The sequence below is a fragment of the Sardina pilchardus genome, chromosome 20 (genome assembly GCF_963854185.1).
Source record: "Sardina pilchardus chromosome 20, fSarPil1.1, whole genome shotgun sequence".
Classification (NCBI taxonomy): Eukaryota; Metazoa; Chordata; class Actinopteri; order Clupeiformes; family Clupeidae; genus Sardina; species Sardina pilchardus.
Genome location: NC_085013.1, coordinates 9432179 through 9446095, shown reverse-complemented (window position 1 = coordinate 9446095; position 13917 = coordinate 9432179). Strand labels below are relative to the sequence as shown.

At 40.3% G+C, this 13917-nt stretch overlaps 2 protein-coding genes across 4 annotated transcripts in view; both read left to right on the top strand.

Annotated features, from left to right (window-relative positions):
• On the top strand, positions 1-1158 carry LOC134067610 (beta-microseminoprotein J1-like). The gene is made up of 4 exons (XM_062522966.1): positions 1-146; positions 246-327; positions 498-612; positions 870-1158. Exons 1-4 carry the CDS (start codon positions 27-29, stop codon positions 997-999), a joined length of 447 nt encoding a protein of 148 aa, XP_062378950.1. The 5' UTR covers positions 1-26; the 3' UTR covers positions 1000-1158.
• Positions 1159-4891: 3733 nt separating this feature from the next.
• Positions 4892-13917, top strand: part of rcor1 (REST corepressor 1) — a 15191-nt gene continuing 6165 nt past the window's right edge. Inside the window, exons 1-8 of one of the 3 annotated variants that reach the window (XM_062523300.1) lie at positions 4892-5671; positions 5778-5831; positions 6291-6371; positions 6486-6538; positions 7533-7694; positions 8813-8931; positions 9675-9762; positions 10364-10414. In XM_062523300.1, coding sequence (XP_062379284.1) covers positions 5515-5671; positions 5778-5831; positions 6291-6371; positions 6486-6538; positions 7533-7694; positions 8813-8931; positions 9675-9762; positions 10364-10414 — 765 coding nt within the window. In that variant the 5' untranslated portion in view covers positions 4892-5514. Of the gene's footprint in view, positions 5672-5771; positions 5832-6290; positions 6372-6485; positions 6539-7532; positions 7695-8812; positions 8932-9674; positions 9763-10363; positions 10415-13917 lie in introns of all 3 variants that reach the window. The other 2 variants (XM_062523301.1, XM_062523298.1) reach the window with 2 other exon arrangements.

Sequence of the window (13917 nt, the reverse complement as noted above, 5' to 3'; positions counted from 1 at the left end):
ATGTTCATGACACTGTTCCTCTTTACATGGACTCCACCCTATATTCAGGGTATTTAACCATCCATGCCATTCAGTGGTTAAACCAAACATCCTGTAGTTGGCTATACCTGCTACATCAGGGTTTACTCGCTCCGTTTGACACCATGGTAAGTTTTATCATGATGGTCTATCCACAATCTTCTTGTGCTGTAAGTGATTCACACCTCAGATTAACAATTCACACTTCATTTCTGTTTCATATTGAGGTCTCTGCGGCGCTACTAGTTGTGTTGTGCACGTTGCCCTCCCTGGCTCATGCTGGATGCACTAGTACTCAGAAGGCACCAGGTGACTACAAGTCAAAATGACACTATTTTACAGACTTAAATTCAGGCATGAGGCTCAAATAGTAAAATGTTTTATTATGATTTTGGAAAAGAACAGAAAAGAAAAACATTGAGATGAGAATGTGTTTAAAGTATCCTTGTTTAAAGAATGTGTTTCCTAATTGTTTCTAGAAAGGGTCCGGGCCTGTAGGGACTCTGATAACAGCTTGCACGAGGTAGGGAGCAAGTGGAGAGTGCACTGCATGGACTGCACCTGTTCTGCCTCTGGGATCCATTGCTGCCAAGTGTAAGTCACCAATGCAGTTTATTGCCATTACCATTGTCTACTAATGTTGTTTAAGGGCATTTGAATTACAGTAATAGATTCTTGGACCATATAATTCAGAACATGCTAGTCATAACCATAGACTGTAGCCTGTAAGGATCACAACATACAAGCATCTATAGACCCTTTCAATCTGTTCCTAACCAACGAATGAAAATGAATCGGACTTAGCGTAATGTTCCAAAAAATGAAAGATCTTTTGTCTCTTTTTGTGATAGTCTGCCAACTAGCATATGGTTTCCTGATGACTGCGTGGAGGTGTATGACGAGGCAAACTGCCACCGCTATGCGGTAAAGAAGAATGACCCATCCATTGAATGTGAAATTACTGGAGCAGTTGGAAAGTAATACATTAGATAAATATTATGATTGAAAAAAAAATGATTGATTGGAAGAAATGTGATAATGTTGTTAATAGTCCAAAATGTATCAAATGTGAGAAGAAATTGAAATGCACTGTTTCTGTTATTATTTTTTAAATAAAAACCACAGTCATTTATTTAGAAATTTAGATTCATGTATCTTCATGCTTTTTGTATGCTTCATGCATACTGTGAAGACCATAAGTTGTTACCACAAATAATAAAATATATACAGTAGGCTATATACCTGAATTATTTTGTCATGGCATGTGCAAGACCACATGCACATCCCAGACCAAAGTTGGATGGGTGCAGGATCCATTTTGAATGAATTCAGTATTGCACAGGAAGGCTTCTCTGGTGTATCTAAAGAAGGTTTTGGCTGTCGCTGTCAAGCCCTCACCGAGACCAGGGTCTACTGACCCCGGCACTTGATGTGGAGGTCCCATGCCTTGGGCCTCACAGTGGAGGCAGATGTAAAAGGTGACGTCACTGTTATTTACAATGAATGACGATGACCAGACAGTGCACAAGGAGACACCACGGTCATGACATTTTGAGGCCCCGGCATGTTTGGCACCCCCACACCTGAGACCTTCATTTTCTGGGGAAGCATCCAGGAGCCCTCCAAGCCCACCAAGTGAAAGTTCTGGAGGAGGCTCAGCTGCACAAAGTAGATGGCCCACTCAAGGGTGCCTGGGTTCCTCCTGGAGTCCACCATCAGCCGCCTTCCCTAACAATGCTGAGGAGACTCCTTAAAAGGAACAAATGAATTCAGCTCTTGCTTGAACATCCTACTGTAAATGGTCATAAATGTAAATGATGTACTGTAAATGAGTGCTATTTAAAGTCTCTAACATAGTCAGGTAAAAGTATATAATTTGTAAATATTCAACATACTGAGGTCACTGTAAACAGCTTAGGGTGCCTTGATGAAGCATTTTATGAACCCAAGTTGTTGAAGTTGTTGTGGTTATGGAGAAGACAAGGAAATACACAATAATGTCCTGCTCTGGTCCTGATCTGGTACCTATAAGGAATCTCTGAATGAAGCTACAACCACATAGCCTTATTGCAACCCCAGAGCCCTTTTCTCTCCACCATTAACACGCTACTCCAACCTGCCAGCCCCTCTCCATTTACCCCATCCACCAATCTCTGTTGTGAGTTTCTCGAAAAGTTCCACAATAGAATTAGCTCTATACACTCCCACCACCTTTAATGATGTGCCCTTGACAGTTCTGGCTAGATCCTTCTCTGCCTCTTCCCCAGTTGATGAACACTTTGTCCTTGACCTTGTTGCAAAGGCTAGGCCTGCCTTTAGCTCCACATAGGCTCACTTTTAGGTGTTCTCCAAAATAGGAGAAGTAGATGTGTGACTGTGAAATTCTGTCTTTTAGGAAATTTTAGGACTAATCAATGCTGTATGCAGGGATATGCAAAAATACATCACAATGTATATAAATCAAAATATCAAACACCCTGTTAAGTGTATTAAAATAAACTACAAAATGCATGCCATGTATCAAAATAAAATACTGTATTTTTTGTTTAGCATCACTTTAAAAGCAACTGCTTTTCTCTGCCATATGAGACATGCCATAAACATCCACAGATCAACTATGCTGACCTGCCTGCCTGCTGCATCTCATAAATACTGTATCAGAGATGCACTAAAAAAAAGTCACAACTTAACTTGTTAAGTGGAGACAAGTCTCTGACATTGTCAATGCATGCAGATTGCTTGATATTGGCTAATGCTGATGATCAGGAAGGACCAAGAGCTGTTTAGCTGGGGGGGGGGGTTTCTAAACTAACTGGGTACCGTGTTTGCGCTAAATGGTGTTATATGCCAAAGAGCAAGAATATGATTTTTTTTTTTCATTGTTGCTTTAGTCCGAGTACATTGATTGAAGTAGATTGTCTGGGGGGAGGGGGCTGTTGAGCAGAATGCCTGCCTCCTTGTTGTTGCCATGGTGAACATCTCAACAGGCATAAGGAGGCAAGAAAGCAGTATCTTAGTTGGTTGGTTGTCACCAGGGTGCAGAGCTACAGTTCAGTGACAGCTGCAGGAAAGAGGCTTGCTGGTTTGAGTGCAGAGAAACCTGTAACGCCTCCCAGAGGGGAGTGGGGTGAACAGTCTGCGGTTGGGGTCAGAACAGTCTTTGATGATGCTGCACACCATACGCATTACGCAAGCATTGCTTTCCCTGGATGGCCTCGATGGAGAGGAGTGAGGAATAATACGTGGGGCAATTTGGGCAACTATTCGAGCAATGCTGCAGGGCAACCACATAACTAGTTCCATGTGTTTTGATTGGATGATTAAAGTTCTCAAAACATTTGAAGCTGCTGTGAGAGGGAGTGTATTGTGTGTGTCAGCACCAGTCAGAGGCTACATTCATTGTTTTGCACTTTTATGATGTCATCACCAAAAGTATTGGATTTACCAAACATATTTGGCAGTATATTTTCAAACAAAAATACAAACCTGAAAAGTATTCTGATACAAAATACGAAGCAATTTTCTTCAATTCATTGAAATACAAATGACAAAATACTGTTTTGTATTTGAAATACGTATTTCAATACATGAAGCATAAATACCCATTGCTGGCTATAAGTTATGTCTAAAATTAGGCTATATGAAGGATATGATGTAAAGCAGGACTGTAGCTGTTTTAATAATGCTGCCTTTAACAAACTCTCCACATCAAATATTGAACAAATAAAAAAAATAACTTCAGAAGGATATTTCTATTGAGATGAAATTACCATACTTACAAGTTATTATTAGCACAGGGTAACAAGTGGTATTTGTGCATGAACGGAATCAGATCCAATAATTTGATCCAAACTTTAGTTCCTCACTCACTTTTAGACACATAGGGTCAGTCCCAACATCCACACTCAAAAACTCCAAGACTTTGAGGCATATTCCCGCTGAATCCACAAGAGTTTATGCACACATTTCCTTACTCTGCATGACTGTCTGAGGGATTGTGCACAGTTCACAAGGTTGTGATGGGTTATTTAAATATCTATATAAAAGTTTCATTCCCAGAGAGCTTTAATATTCCAGGTAAACTAGTACAGGGCCTAAAAGAGTTTAGGACTGTCCCTTAATCCCTTAAAATGTTAAGTGTGTATTTCAAGCCCTTTATGCACACATTTCCTAACTCTGCATGACTTAACTGTCTGAGGGATTGTGCACAGTTCACAAGGTTGTGATGGGTTATATTTTAAAAGTTGAATTCCCAGAGAGCTTTAATGTTTGTATCCCCCTCACAACTTTGCACAGACTATAGGCTACTGTCAACTAATTAGCGCTACTAAATGTTGCAGCACTTTTGAGAGCGCAATTTGGATTCTTGAAATGGAAACTGGAGTCATAGTCTGATCAAGTTCCTCAAGACAGGCGCTTCTTTGTATCTCCATCTAGTGGAGAACTGTGAGCAATGCATGCCTGTATACATAAGGGCAGCACAGCATCTAATTGCATGCATGGAACTGTTACATCAGGAATAATGATGAAATAAACTATTTGATGCCTTCCTAGTGTGATGAATAGCCCGATTTGAATTTACTCCATGGAAGCAAGAGAATCTTTTTGTAGCCAACACATTTGATCAGATAGATTTAAAAAAAAAGATAACTTTTGGTGAATATCATTTCTGATAGTGGATAAGTGGTTTTAAAAATATATAATGCACATTTCTGACATTATCTAAAGGAATCACTGCTTTCATGTGAGTTATTTTTGTTTCGAACGAAAAGTGTAGTTTCTGGAACCCCCAGTAGATGTGATAACTCCTCCACGGATTAGGTGCATGGGCAAAACCGATTGGTCTCGCCATTCATTTGCTTGCACAGGCCTTACATAGAACTCAACTGAAGTTCCAAGTTACATTGTAACGATAGCTAGCAAGTCCATTCTTAACAAAGATTTTTCGCCAAGCCTGCTGTCAAGATCGTCGTCGGATTCGATTGGTTTGCAACTCACGAGATATCTTTAAATTAGATATTTTTTAATCTATAGGGAATTGGGGGGTTTAAGCTGAATTACTTACTAGCTCGGTTACTTCTATTTCGCGAGCTAACTTCCCATCCAACTAACCTTAGCTAGCTGGCTGATGTGGCTAGGTAGTATTAGCCACCTAGCTAGCTAATGTTAGCTATTTGGTGAAGTACTCTGTGTTAGCCACAACGTTATCAGATTTGCATTAGCGAGCTAGTTGGGCAGGTGTCCAAAATACCCCGTGTGCGATGTCCAGTGAGATACTGGTATTGGGCAACTAACTTGATGTTTCCAGGTTATGTTGAAGCATTTAGGTAAATAACGTAAGCTACTATTTGTGACCTGTTCGTCTAACGTTAGAGTCAGCTAGCATAGCCTGCAAAGTGCAGCTGCTGCTATTTGTCGTCAGCCAATTAGCTGTTGTTAGCTAGTGAGCCCAAATCTGTTGAGTTTCATTGCTGACGTTTAACGTTAGTTGTGAAAATGCCTGCCATGCTAGATAAAGGTACTACCGAGATGTCTGGTAAAAGAAGGGGTAGGAATTCTGTAAGCCACCCTGCTAAAAGTTTCGCTGCAAATGGAAACAGTAACAATTCATGGGAAGAAGGAAGTTCGGGATCTTCAAGTGATGATGAACATGGTAGGTCATTAGCTATGGTAGCCTCGATCATACTCAGCAAGTTCGTATAGTTGGATGTGAATAGTTACGGAGTACGTTTCATTCTCATTTTTATAATAAGGTGCAGGGGGGATGAGAGTCGGTCCACAGTACCAAGCGAACGTTCCAGATTACGATCCAGGTAAGTGGGATTTAACTCTCTCAACCATCCTCAAAGCAGGTTATAAGTCATGATAGCCTCAAACGTTGTTGCATGCAGCCTGCTGAGCATCCGGATTTCGCTAAACAGTCCCGTGTTCACGATGAAGTTTTAAATCTGTGACTTATTTCAGTCTTCAGTTGACACTGGCGAATAACTACACTCATTTTTCTCAAGTTTCAGTGTTGACGCCTTACTTAGATTGAAGTAGTGTTCATCAAACACACTTTAGCGTAATTGTTATTATGTGTAGTAATTAATCCGTCCCCTTGCTAAAAATGTGATCGTATGTGTGTTCGACATTGCGGTAGTTAATCGAAGTTCATAGGCCGTGTTTTGTAACTTAATATTTTATGTGTATCCTCCAATGATGATTTGACAAAACCGAGGCTATCAGTTTTAGTTCCTGTCTTCCATCACACGCATGTGGTCTTTTCTCAGAGGTGGCAAAGGCCAGTCAAGAGAGAGAGAATCTCGGCATGCTGGTTTGGTTTCCTAATCACAGTCTGGCAGAAGCAAAACGTGAGTTATGTTGCTTCCCCACATACATCTCATGCTCATTGATTGTTTATCTGATTTATCTGCATTTAGATATAGGCTGTTGTTGATCAGTATCATATATTTATGTATCGACAGTGGATGAATACATTGCAATTGCCAAAGAGAAGCATGGGTACAATATGGAGCAGGTAACAATATAAAGAAAATCTTTCTATGCCTTTTGCTTATATGTATTTGTATGTGTGTGTTTGGGGAGGGGGTGTCATGTTTTTGAATAAGAGCTAAACTGAGGGTAGTCTGCAGCCACAGTAGATGGTGATCTGTGTTAATTTCTGAGCCCTGGTGACCCAGAACTGACACATCTCCTGGATAATTGCCTAATCAACTGTTGTTAATACAGTACTATGAAGGAATGAGACATCTTTATAAAATTTCTCCTGTCAGTTGTACAATCATATGCACTACTTTTTTTGTCAGCTTGGTATTGGCACATCATTCAGTGCAACCATTGTAGTTTTCCCATGTATTGTAAGCATATTCTCAGCTGTTGATGCAAAGATAGGTCTGAATAGGTGTACAATTGCTTTGAGTGAAACTAGGTATATTTTAAGTTAAGATATTCCAAAGCAGCATTATGTAGCCCATGATTGAATGGTATAATTAATCATGTTTTGGATTTGAAACCTCCTGCTATTCTTGTAATTACTATGTTTGTCAGAGTTAATTAACAGAGCATACTGTACTATTCCCACATTTACTTTGGTTGTAAACAAAGAGCCTGCTGGCAAATGATTTGGCACTAGCTGAATCTGTTCCATCTGTATGAAATGGACAGAGCTGAATAAGGGAATACGAGCTCAAATTAGTGCTGGTGTATCTTCTTGCGTAGACAATTCCTTTGCATATATATGATACTTTGTCTTCCATAGCCTACATGTCATGATTACTTAGAATTGACACTAATAATAGACTATGTGCACTTCTACTGTACTGTATATGTGTGTGTAGTTTCCTGTTCTAAACCTCAAATTGAGTCACCAGAGTTTAGCAGCTGGATGAACCAAATTTGGAGATTTGAACTGCTGAAACAACTCTGATATTATTTGTACTATCCAAATGTGCAGCTTTGTAAGTGCTGACATTTGAGCAAGTGTAATGTCTGCGGCTGGCTCTTCTCCTTAGGCTCTGGGGATGCTCTTTTGGCACAAGCATAACATTGAAAAGTCTCTGGCGGACTTGCCCAACTTCACGCCTTTCCCTGATGAGTGGACAGTGGAGGACAAGGTCCTGTTTGAGCAGGGCTTCAGCTTCCATGGCAAAACATTCCACCGCATCCAGCAAATGGTTAGTGGAGTCCTTTTCACAAGTTTGTTATCCTCTCTTTGCAATTCTTGCTACCCTATGGAAATGCGTGCCGGTGCTGGTGCCGGTGCTTTACCAGAACCAGCTCAACGTCAGCACCGGCACCAGCACCGGCACGGCCCTGGTGGAAAACATCAATTTCCTTTGCGAAGGAATAATGTATTATAATTGATAAATGTTCTTCCTTAAAATACAGGGGCCATAAGTATACATACCCCTATGTTAAATTACCGTAGAGGCAGGCAGATTTGTATTTCTAAAGGCCAGTTATTTCGTGGATCCAGGATACTAACAGCAATGATCATTTCTGTCACACCCACTATCCCTGCTTCCTATAGACTGGGCTCCAGTGCATCTTTTACTCTCCTCCTCAAGTCTGCACCTCTTGAATGTTACTCTGTTGTCCAGTCTGCCTTAGCATACATAAATCCCTATAGTAGATTTAAATAATGACTGATGTACCAGATGAATATGAAATCTAAGCTTGATAGCTTAATCAAATTTATTTGTAACATTTGTCCAAACTTGATAAAACTTTAAATAAATTCATAATCTGTTAAACAAAAATATAATGTGAAAAATTGCCAACGATTTATTTTGTACTACTAAAATAGACAAATCTAAACTTTGAAAGCTTTGTTAGACTTATTATCATATTGGCGTCCATATACTAATCATCATTGAGACCTTTTCCGACATGTAAGCTAGCACACGCTACGATATAACGTTATAGCCAGTTGGCACAAAGCCATCGGCCTTTGAAAAAGTTACTCCCTAAAATGTAACCATGTGGAGTAAGCCAGATCATGGCTCCAGTGTGCTTGCGTTGGAGATGTTTATCACTGTCTGTCGTGAAATGACCGCTCTACTTTACAGAGTCTAAATTCAACCGGTTTTGTTGCTTTATTTTGCTAAAATGTCCCCACACGTTGTAAAGTTTTCATATTTGACTTAGTCGACCAATCATTGCAGGCCTGCCATTCTTTCTCTGGCTTTACCTGAACCTATATCTTGAACCTCATCCCAATATGAGTGGTATGAGCCCTGCTCACTAGCCCTTCTACACAAGTTGTATGACGTTGTTCTGACGTTTTGCACAGCTGCCAGACAAGTCCATTGCCAGCCTTGTGCGCTTCTACTACTCCTGGAAGAAGACGCGCAGCAAAACCAGTGTGATGGACCGACACGCACGCAAGCAGAAGAGGGAGAGAGAAGAGAGGTTTGTTTACACCATCTCCAGGACGAGTGTTCTGTGTCTGTGTTGTGCCAGTGCTAACCCACTGTTACCATGCAAATGTGTCTTTTAGTAGCACTCTTATTGTGAGTGCAGATTACACAGTTGTTTTTGTCTTCCACGATGGTCTGGCGATTGGCCATCTCAGTCTAGGCGATCAGAGGACCACAAAGTCTTGCCACGTCCTGGTTGGACGATTGGCCACATTACAAGATCACGTGGCCTATCGTACTCCTTGTGTGTTGTCATAGTGTCTGTGTCAACACGGGAGTCATAGGAGATCCCCAAAAAGCCTGACGTGCTAGACTTTAGGTCGTCGAGTTCTGGAAAGTTGCACAGTGCCTATTTACAGACCTGCAAACTGAGAAGGGCTGAAAACAGTTCGATTCAAATGTAGAAGTGCTGGTACTGTGTACCGGCCCACTTCAAGCACTGATGTTGTAGACAATAAATCTCTGTCACATTTAGAAGATGTGCTCCTCCTTTGGTGTCTTTTCCGACCTTTCATAATCGGGCACAACACTGGAAATTTGTTGGCTATGGTAACATCAGGCTGAAGTTGTGTAATCTGCACAGGCCATTACTGTGTGGTAAAAATGTGTTTGTGTTAATCAGAGAGTCAGTGTGGCCATGTAAATATCTGCTCTATTTCCCTGTGTGTGTTAAAGATTTGCTTGGGCTTATCTGTAAGCGTTTGTGGTTGATGGAGGATGTGAATCTGTCTGCAGTGACGAGGAGGTGGAGGAGAACAGCTGCATTTCTCCAGGAGACGCTGAGTATGAGCCCAGCAAGGAGGAGAGGAAGGAGGTGAAGAGTGTGAGTCAGCCCCCCCACCAGTGTTTCTGTCAATGAGCCCAGCTTGGATACTCACTCGGAGAATCAAGTCCAGTGGGCTGGTTTCCCAGACATGGATTTAGCCTAGTCATAGACTAAAAGCTCTTCTTTTTTGGAGGAGATCTTTGTTGAAGTTCTCTGTTAGTCTGAGATTAGGCTTGAAGCTATTCCTTTTCCTTAACATATCTAAACTAAAAGTTCACTTGAGAGGTTATGTTAGTATTGCGTATGCCCTGTTGTAATGTTAGTCATTGTTACTCATTGTTATAGACATTATTGTATTCTCATCTGTGGGGAATACCAGAAAGGTTAAGCCACTTACTGAGGTATGTTAGCTGAAGGTTATGGAGTTTGTCATGGGTCAGTCACTGTGGCAAGCTAACTTTCCTAGTGTCAGGATTACCAGGGTTAAACCTATGTTTAAGAAAATTGAGTGAGATGATAGGATAGAACTGTCTAAGTTTCCTGTACTTGCGTTTTGACTAGGAGTGGAAAGAGAAGTTCACTTTGACTGAACTTTGTTAATGCAACAATGTTTCTTGAAAACATGTTCCCTAAAACAACCATAATTGCCTTGTTTCAGTTGGGGACAGGAGTAGAAAAATCAGAGGCAAAGGCATCAGTCCCCCAAAAGGTAATTTTTCTTCATCACCACACACTCTTCCGCCACTCCTGTTAAGTGTTGAGTATCATTTGGATTTTATCTGATACCGACACTAAATCCGTATTGCTGCCTGAGCTAGTGCTTTTTTTTAATTGCCCAGATTAATGGTCGAATTTGATCGATGAAAAGCGTTTGAATTGGATTGATCCTTGTCATAATTGTAAATGCAAGTATATGAAATGGCATTTTTGCTAGATGACTTGTCCTAGTCTATGAAGTACATCTGGTCAGTGTAACAAGGGCTTGCCATAGACACACTCATCGCCAGCTCATGAGTGAATGCAAGTAGCCTAATCGAACAGACCCATTCCTGTGCTTTCAAGTTTATCCAGTGTGTTTACACTTCATCTTCATTGTTCTCATTTACATTATTAGTAGAACATTGATATGAAACAAAAACAAATATTAAATGGCACAATGCAGAAAATAATTATTTATAGTTAATTGAAAATTAAAACTTGATGGCATATGCTAAACTATTACACTTGTTTTTAATTTCATTACATTGTATGGGTGATATGTAGGTCTAATTGAGTGCCAGTCACTTTATGAACGTGAAATAGTAATTCAGTTTGTAAGAAATGGTTGCTTGAGTCTCAGGGTTTTAAGTGACTAGCGTTGTTGTGGATAGTGCATAACGATATGTGAGTGCAGTTCATGATGTTTTGTACGTACGGTAGGTAAAATACATTTTTCAACAACTCAAGGAAAATCTATCTGATTCTTCGATCATAGGAGATAAGTGTCTTGCAATGGTAATTTCTATGATTTTAGTGAGGCCTAAAAAAAAAATGCCGACCCACCCTGTCAATTATGTGCGACCGAAATTTATTTTATGATCTTGAGGAATCCTCCCGAAAATCTTTGCCACTTATCAATGCTGCGCGGTCGGTTGTGCACAAAGACAATCGTCAGTGGCCTCATGTCTTTTTCAGGGTTGCCAACTCTCGCACCAGTCGTGACACTCATGCTTTCAGCATCAATCGCTCTCACGCACACGCAAGAAATGTCACGCCAAAGCTATTCTTCTTTTTGTTCAATCTGTTCATGATCAGTTGGTGACTAGCTAGACCACAGCGTATTGTTTAGACTGGTGACAAATGTAAGGCATGAGTAGGCTCTTTAGATCAACAGCAGGTCTAATACCTGTCTACAACGTTCTCAGCGCAGAGAAATTACCTGCGATTGATTCAATGCAAAATGCACACCCATTCTTCTCTGTCGGATTGCTCACAAAGTTCTTGTCACACTGATATATGCATGCCACTGACTTGACAGCACGGTCTTAGCTTTCGATGGTAGTAGCTTGGATAAATGGATCACGAGAAAATCAACGTGAATTTAGGCTATGAAATCTAATTATATTTGGGCTACATTCATGCACATTATGTAACGGAAAAGTGCAAAATGCACACCCATTCTTTTCTGTTGGATTGCCCACAAAGTTCTAATCACACTGATATCACATGCACACTTGACAGAGCACGCTTTCCGATGGTATAATACTAGTTACTGTAATAAGTAGAGATGCACCGATCGCTCGGCCGCCGATCAGAATCGGCCGATTTTCACGTGATCGGCCACGACCGGCGACCGGCCGGTCAGTCTGAGACATGCCGATTTTATGCCGGTCAAATGCACTCGCACCTACTTGTAACAACATCACACAGCTGAGTTAGCAAAGTTTGATGAAGCTAGCAAAGGCTAACACTCAGGGCTGGATAAAGCGCTAATGCTGAGTTTTTCTATGCAGCGAACGCTGTGCTTTGCCATATTGCGTGGAATTTACTAAGCTGTCACTAGGTTACGTAAACAGCGCACATCACCGCCCGTCTTTGCCGCTAATTGCGTGCTCACAGCTGAACCACAAGCGCTGTCAACAAGCAGCAACATAGCCACGGCAGGAATAAACATCGTTTTGCTTCAGTTTGCCACCTTAGCATGTATTCTTTCACACTAACACAACAACAAAGTCCGATTTACACATTTAGAGGTTTATTTCATTACCTTTTGTCTACTCACGCCTGTATGTTTCTTCTAAATTCGCCAAAAGTAAGCATTCTAACATGTCATACACTATCGCGACCGTGATACAAAACATATCATGTGTGGTGTCGTTGGAAAGCTGTGTTTCTCCTGCATGACGTTATGCCATCCAAATATGGACACTTCCTTTGTATCCGCAAGCAATCGCGAAAGTTCAAAGAAGAGTGTAGTAGACTGAGTATGCATGCCATTGGCTGTGTTTCAAGGCTGTTATCTCAAAATCAGTTTTTTGTAATTTTCCAACATCTCAGCCTATGTAGCACCTATACAAACTTTCCAGTTATACACATCAGTAGTCTGAAGATATTTACAGTTGGATATTGTATGTGAGAAGAAAAAAATAGTAGTCCTACAGTGCATTTCTATTAGTAGTGTGTGAAATGAATGTCCCACACTGGGAATAGCCTACTGCAGCTGAAGAAGACTTGAAGAAGAATCTGTCTATTCACATTTTTTTTACCAGCCATTGATAAGTTGATTACATTTCTATATTAACATGTTGTATTAAAGAAAGGATAGAAAATAACTCTAAATAATTTTGTGTGCTGTAAAGTGGTTAGAAGATGCAAATCGGAATCGGCTAAAATCGGTATCGGCAGGTCAAATTCTATGAAAAATCGGAAATCGGAATCGGCCAAAAAATTGCAATCGGTGCATCTCTAGTAATAAGTGGTTCTCAAAAAAGTCAACATGAATTTACATTAAAAAAAACATGACTGAAGCCTACTCTCACGTTCTTATAGTGACAGGCACTCAATTTGACCTGTGCAATGACATTAAAGATAACTGTAAGGCAATGACAATTGTGTAAAATGTCTCAATTCAAAATGAGTATGAAATAGTCAACATACTATGTATTTTAGGTAATTACGCGGATCATAAATAATGTAAACTTAATATGAATTCAAAATGTTTGAAATATATGATATGAAGCCACCTTTTCACTGAGTGTGTTGGGGGAAGTACATGCCTTGTAATATCTTTGATCCCCACTGGTGTGATCTTGTCTTATTATCAATATCAAAATAATTGTGACGCACTCAAATTCTAACATGTACTTTTCATTGGCTATGGCTCCTGATAGATCAATAGATGGACGGATAGATATGGATAGCCTACAAAGCATCTATGATTCTGTTAATTGCTATTATTGTATTGAATGTGAGTTGTATCGGTCTACAACACCACTACAAATGACACTGGGAAACCCATACTGCTATATTTTATTCACCTGGTTTAACAGCTACCACATGTTTATATAGCCTATGTAGTATATGGGCCCCGTTTGTATGCCAATGGGCCTGCACTTAAAGATTATGCTGATACTTTTTGTACCCCTAACGAAAGTTAAACACATTATAAATCATAAATCGGCACATTTTAATAGCATTGGGGAAGAATAAAAAAAAAAATTAAAAAATCCCTAC

What these genes read in the sequence shown, in the direction of transcription:
- LOC134067610 (XM_062522966.1), top strand. Translation starts at nt 27, where the DNA reads ATGGACTCCACCCTATATTCAGGGTATTTAACCATCCATGCCATTCAG. An exon ending in TAGTACTCAGAAGGCACCAG is followed by an intron (nt 328 to 497) that starts GTGACTACAAGT and finishes AATTGTTTCTAG; the next exon opens with AAAGGGTCCGGGCCTGTAGG. An exon ending in GGGATCCATTGCTGCCAAGT is followed by an intron (nt 613 to 869) that starts GTAAGTCACCAA and finishes TTTTTGTGATAG; the next exon opens with TCTGCCAACTAGCATATGGT.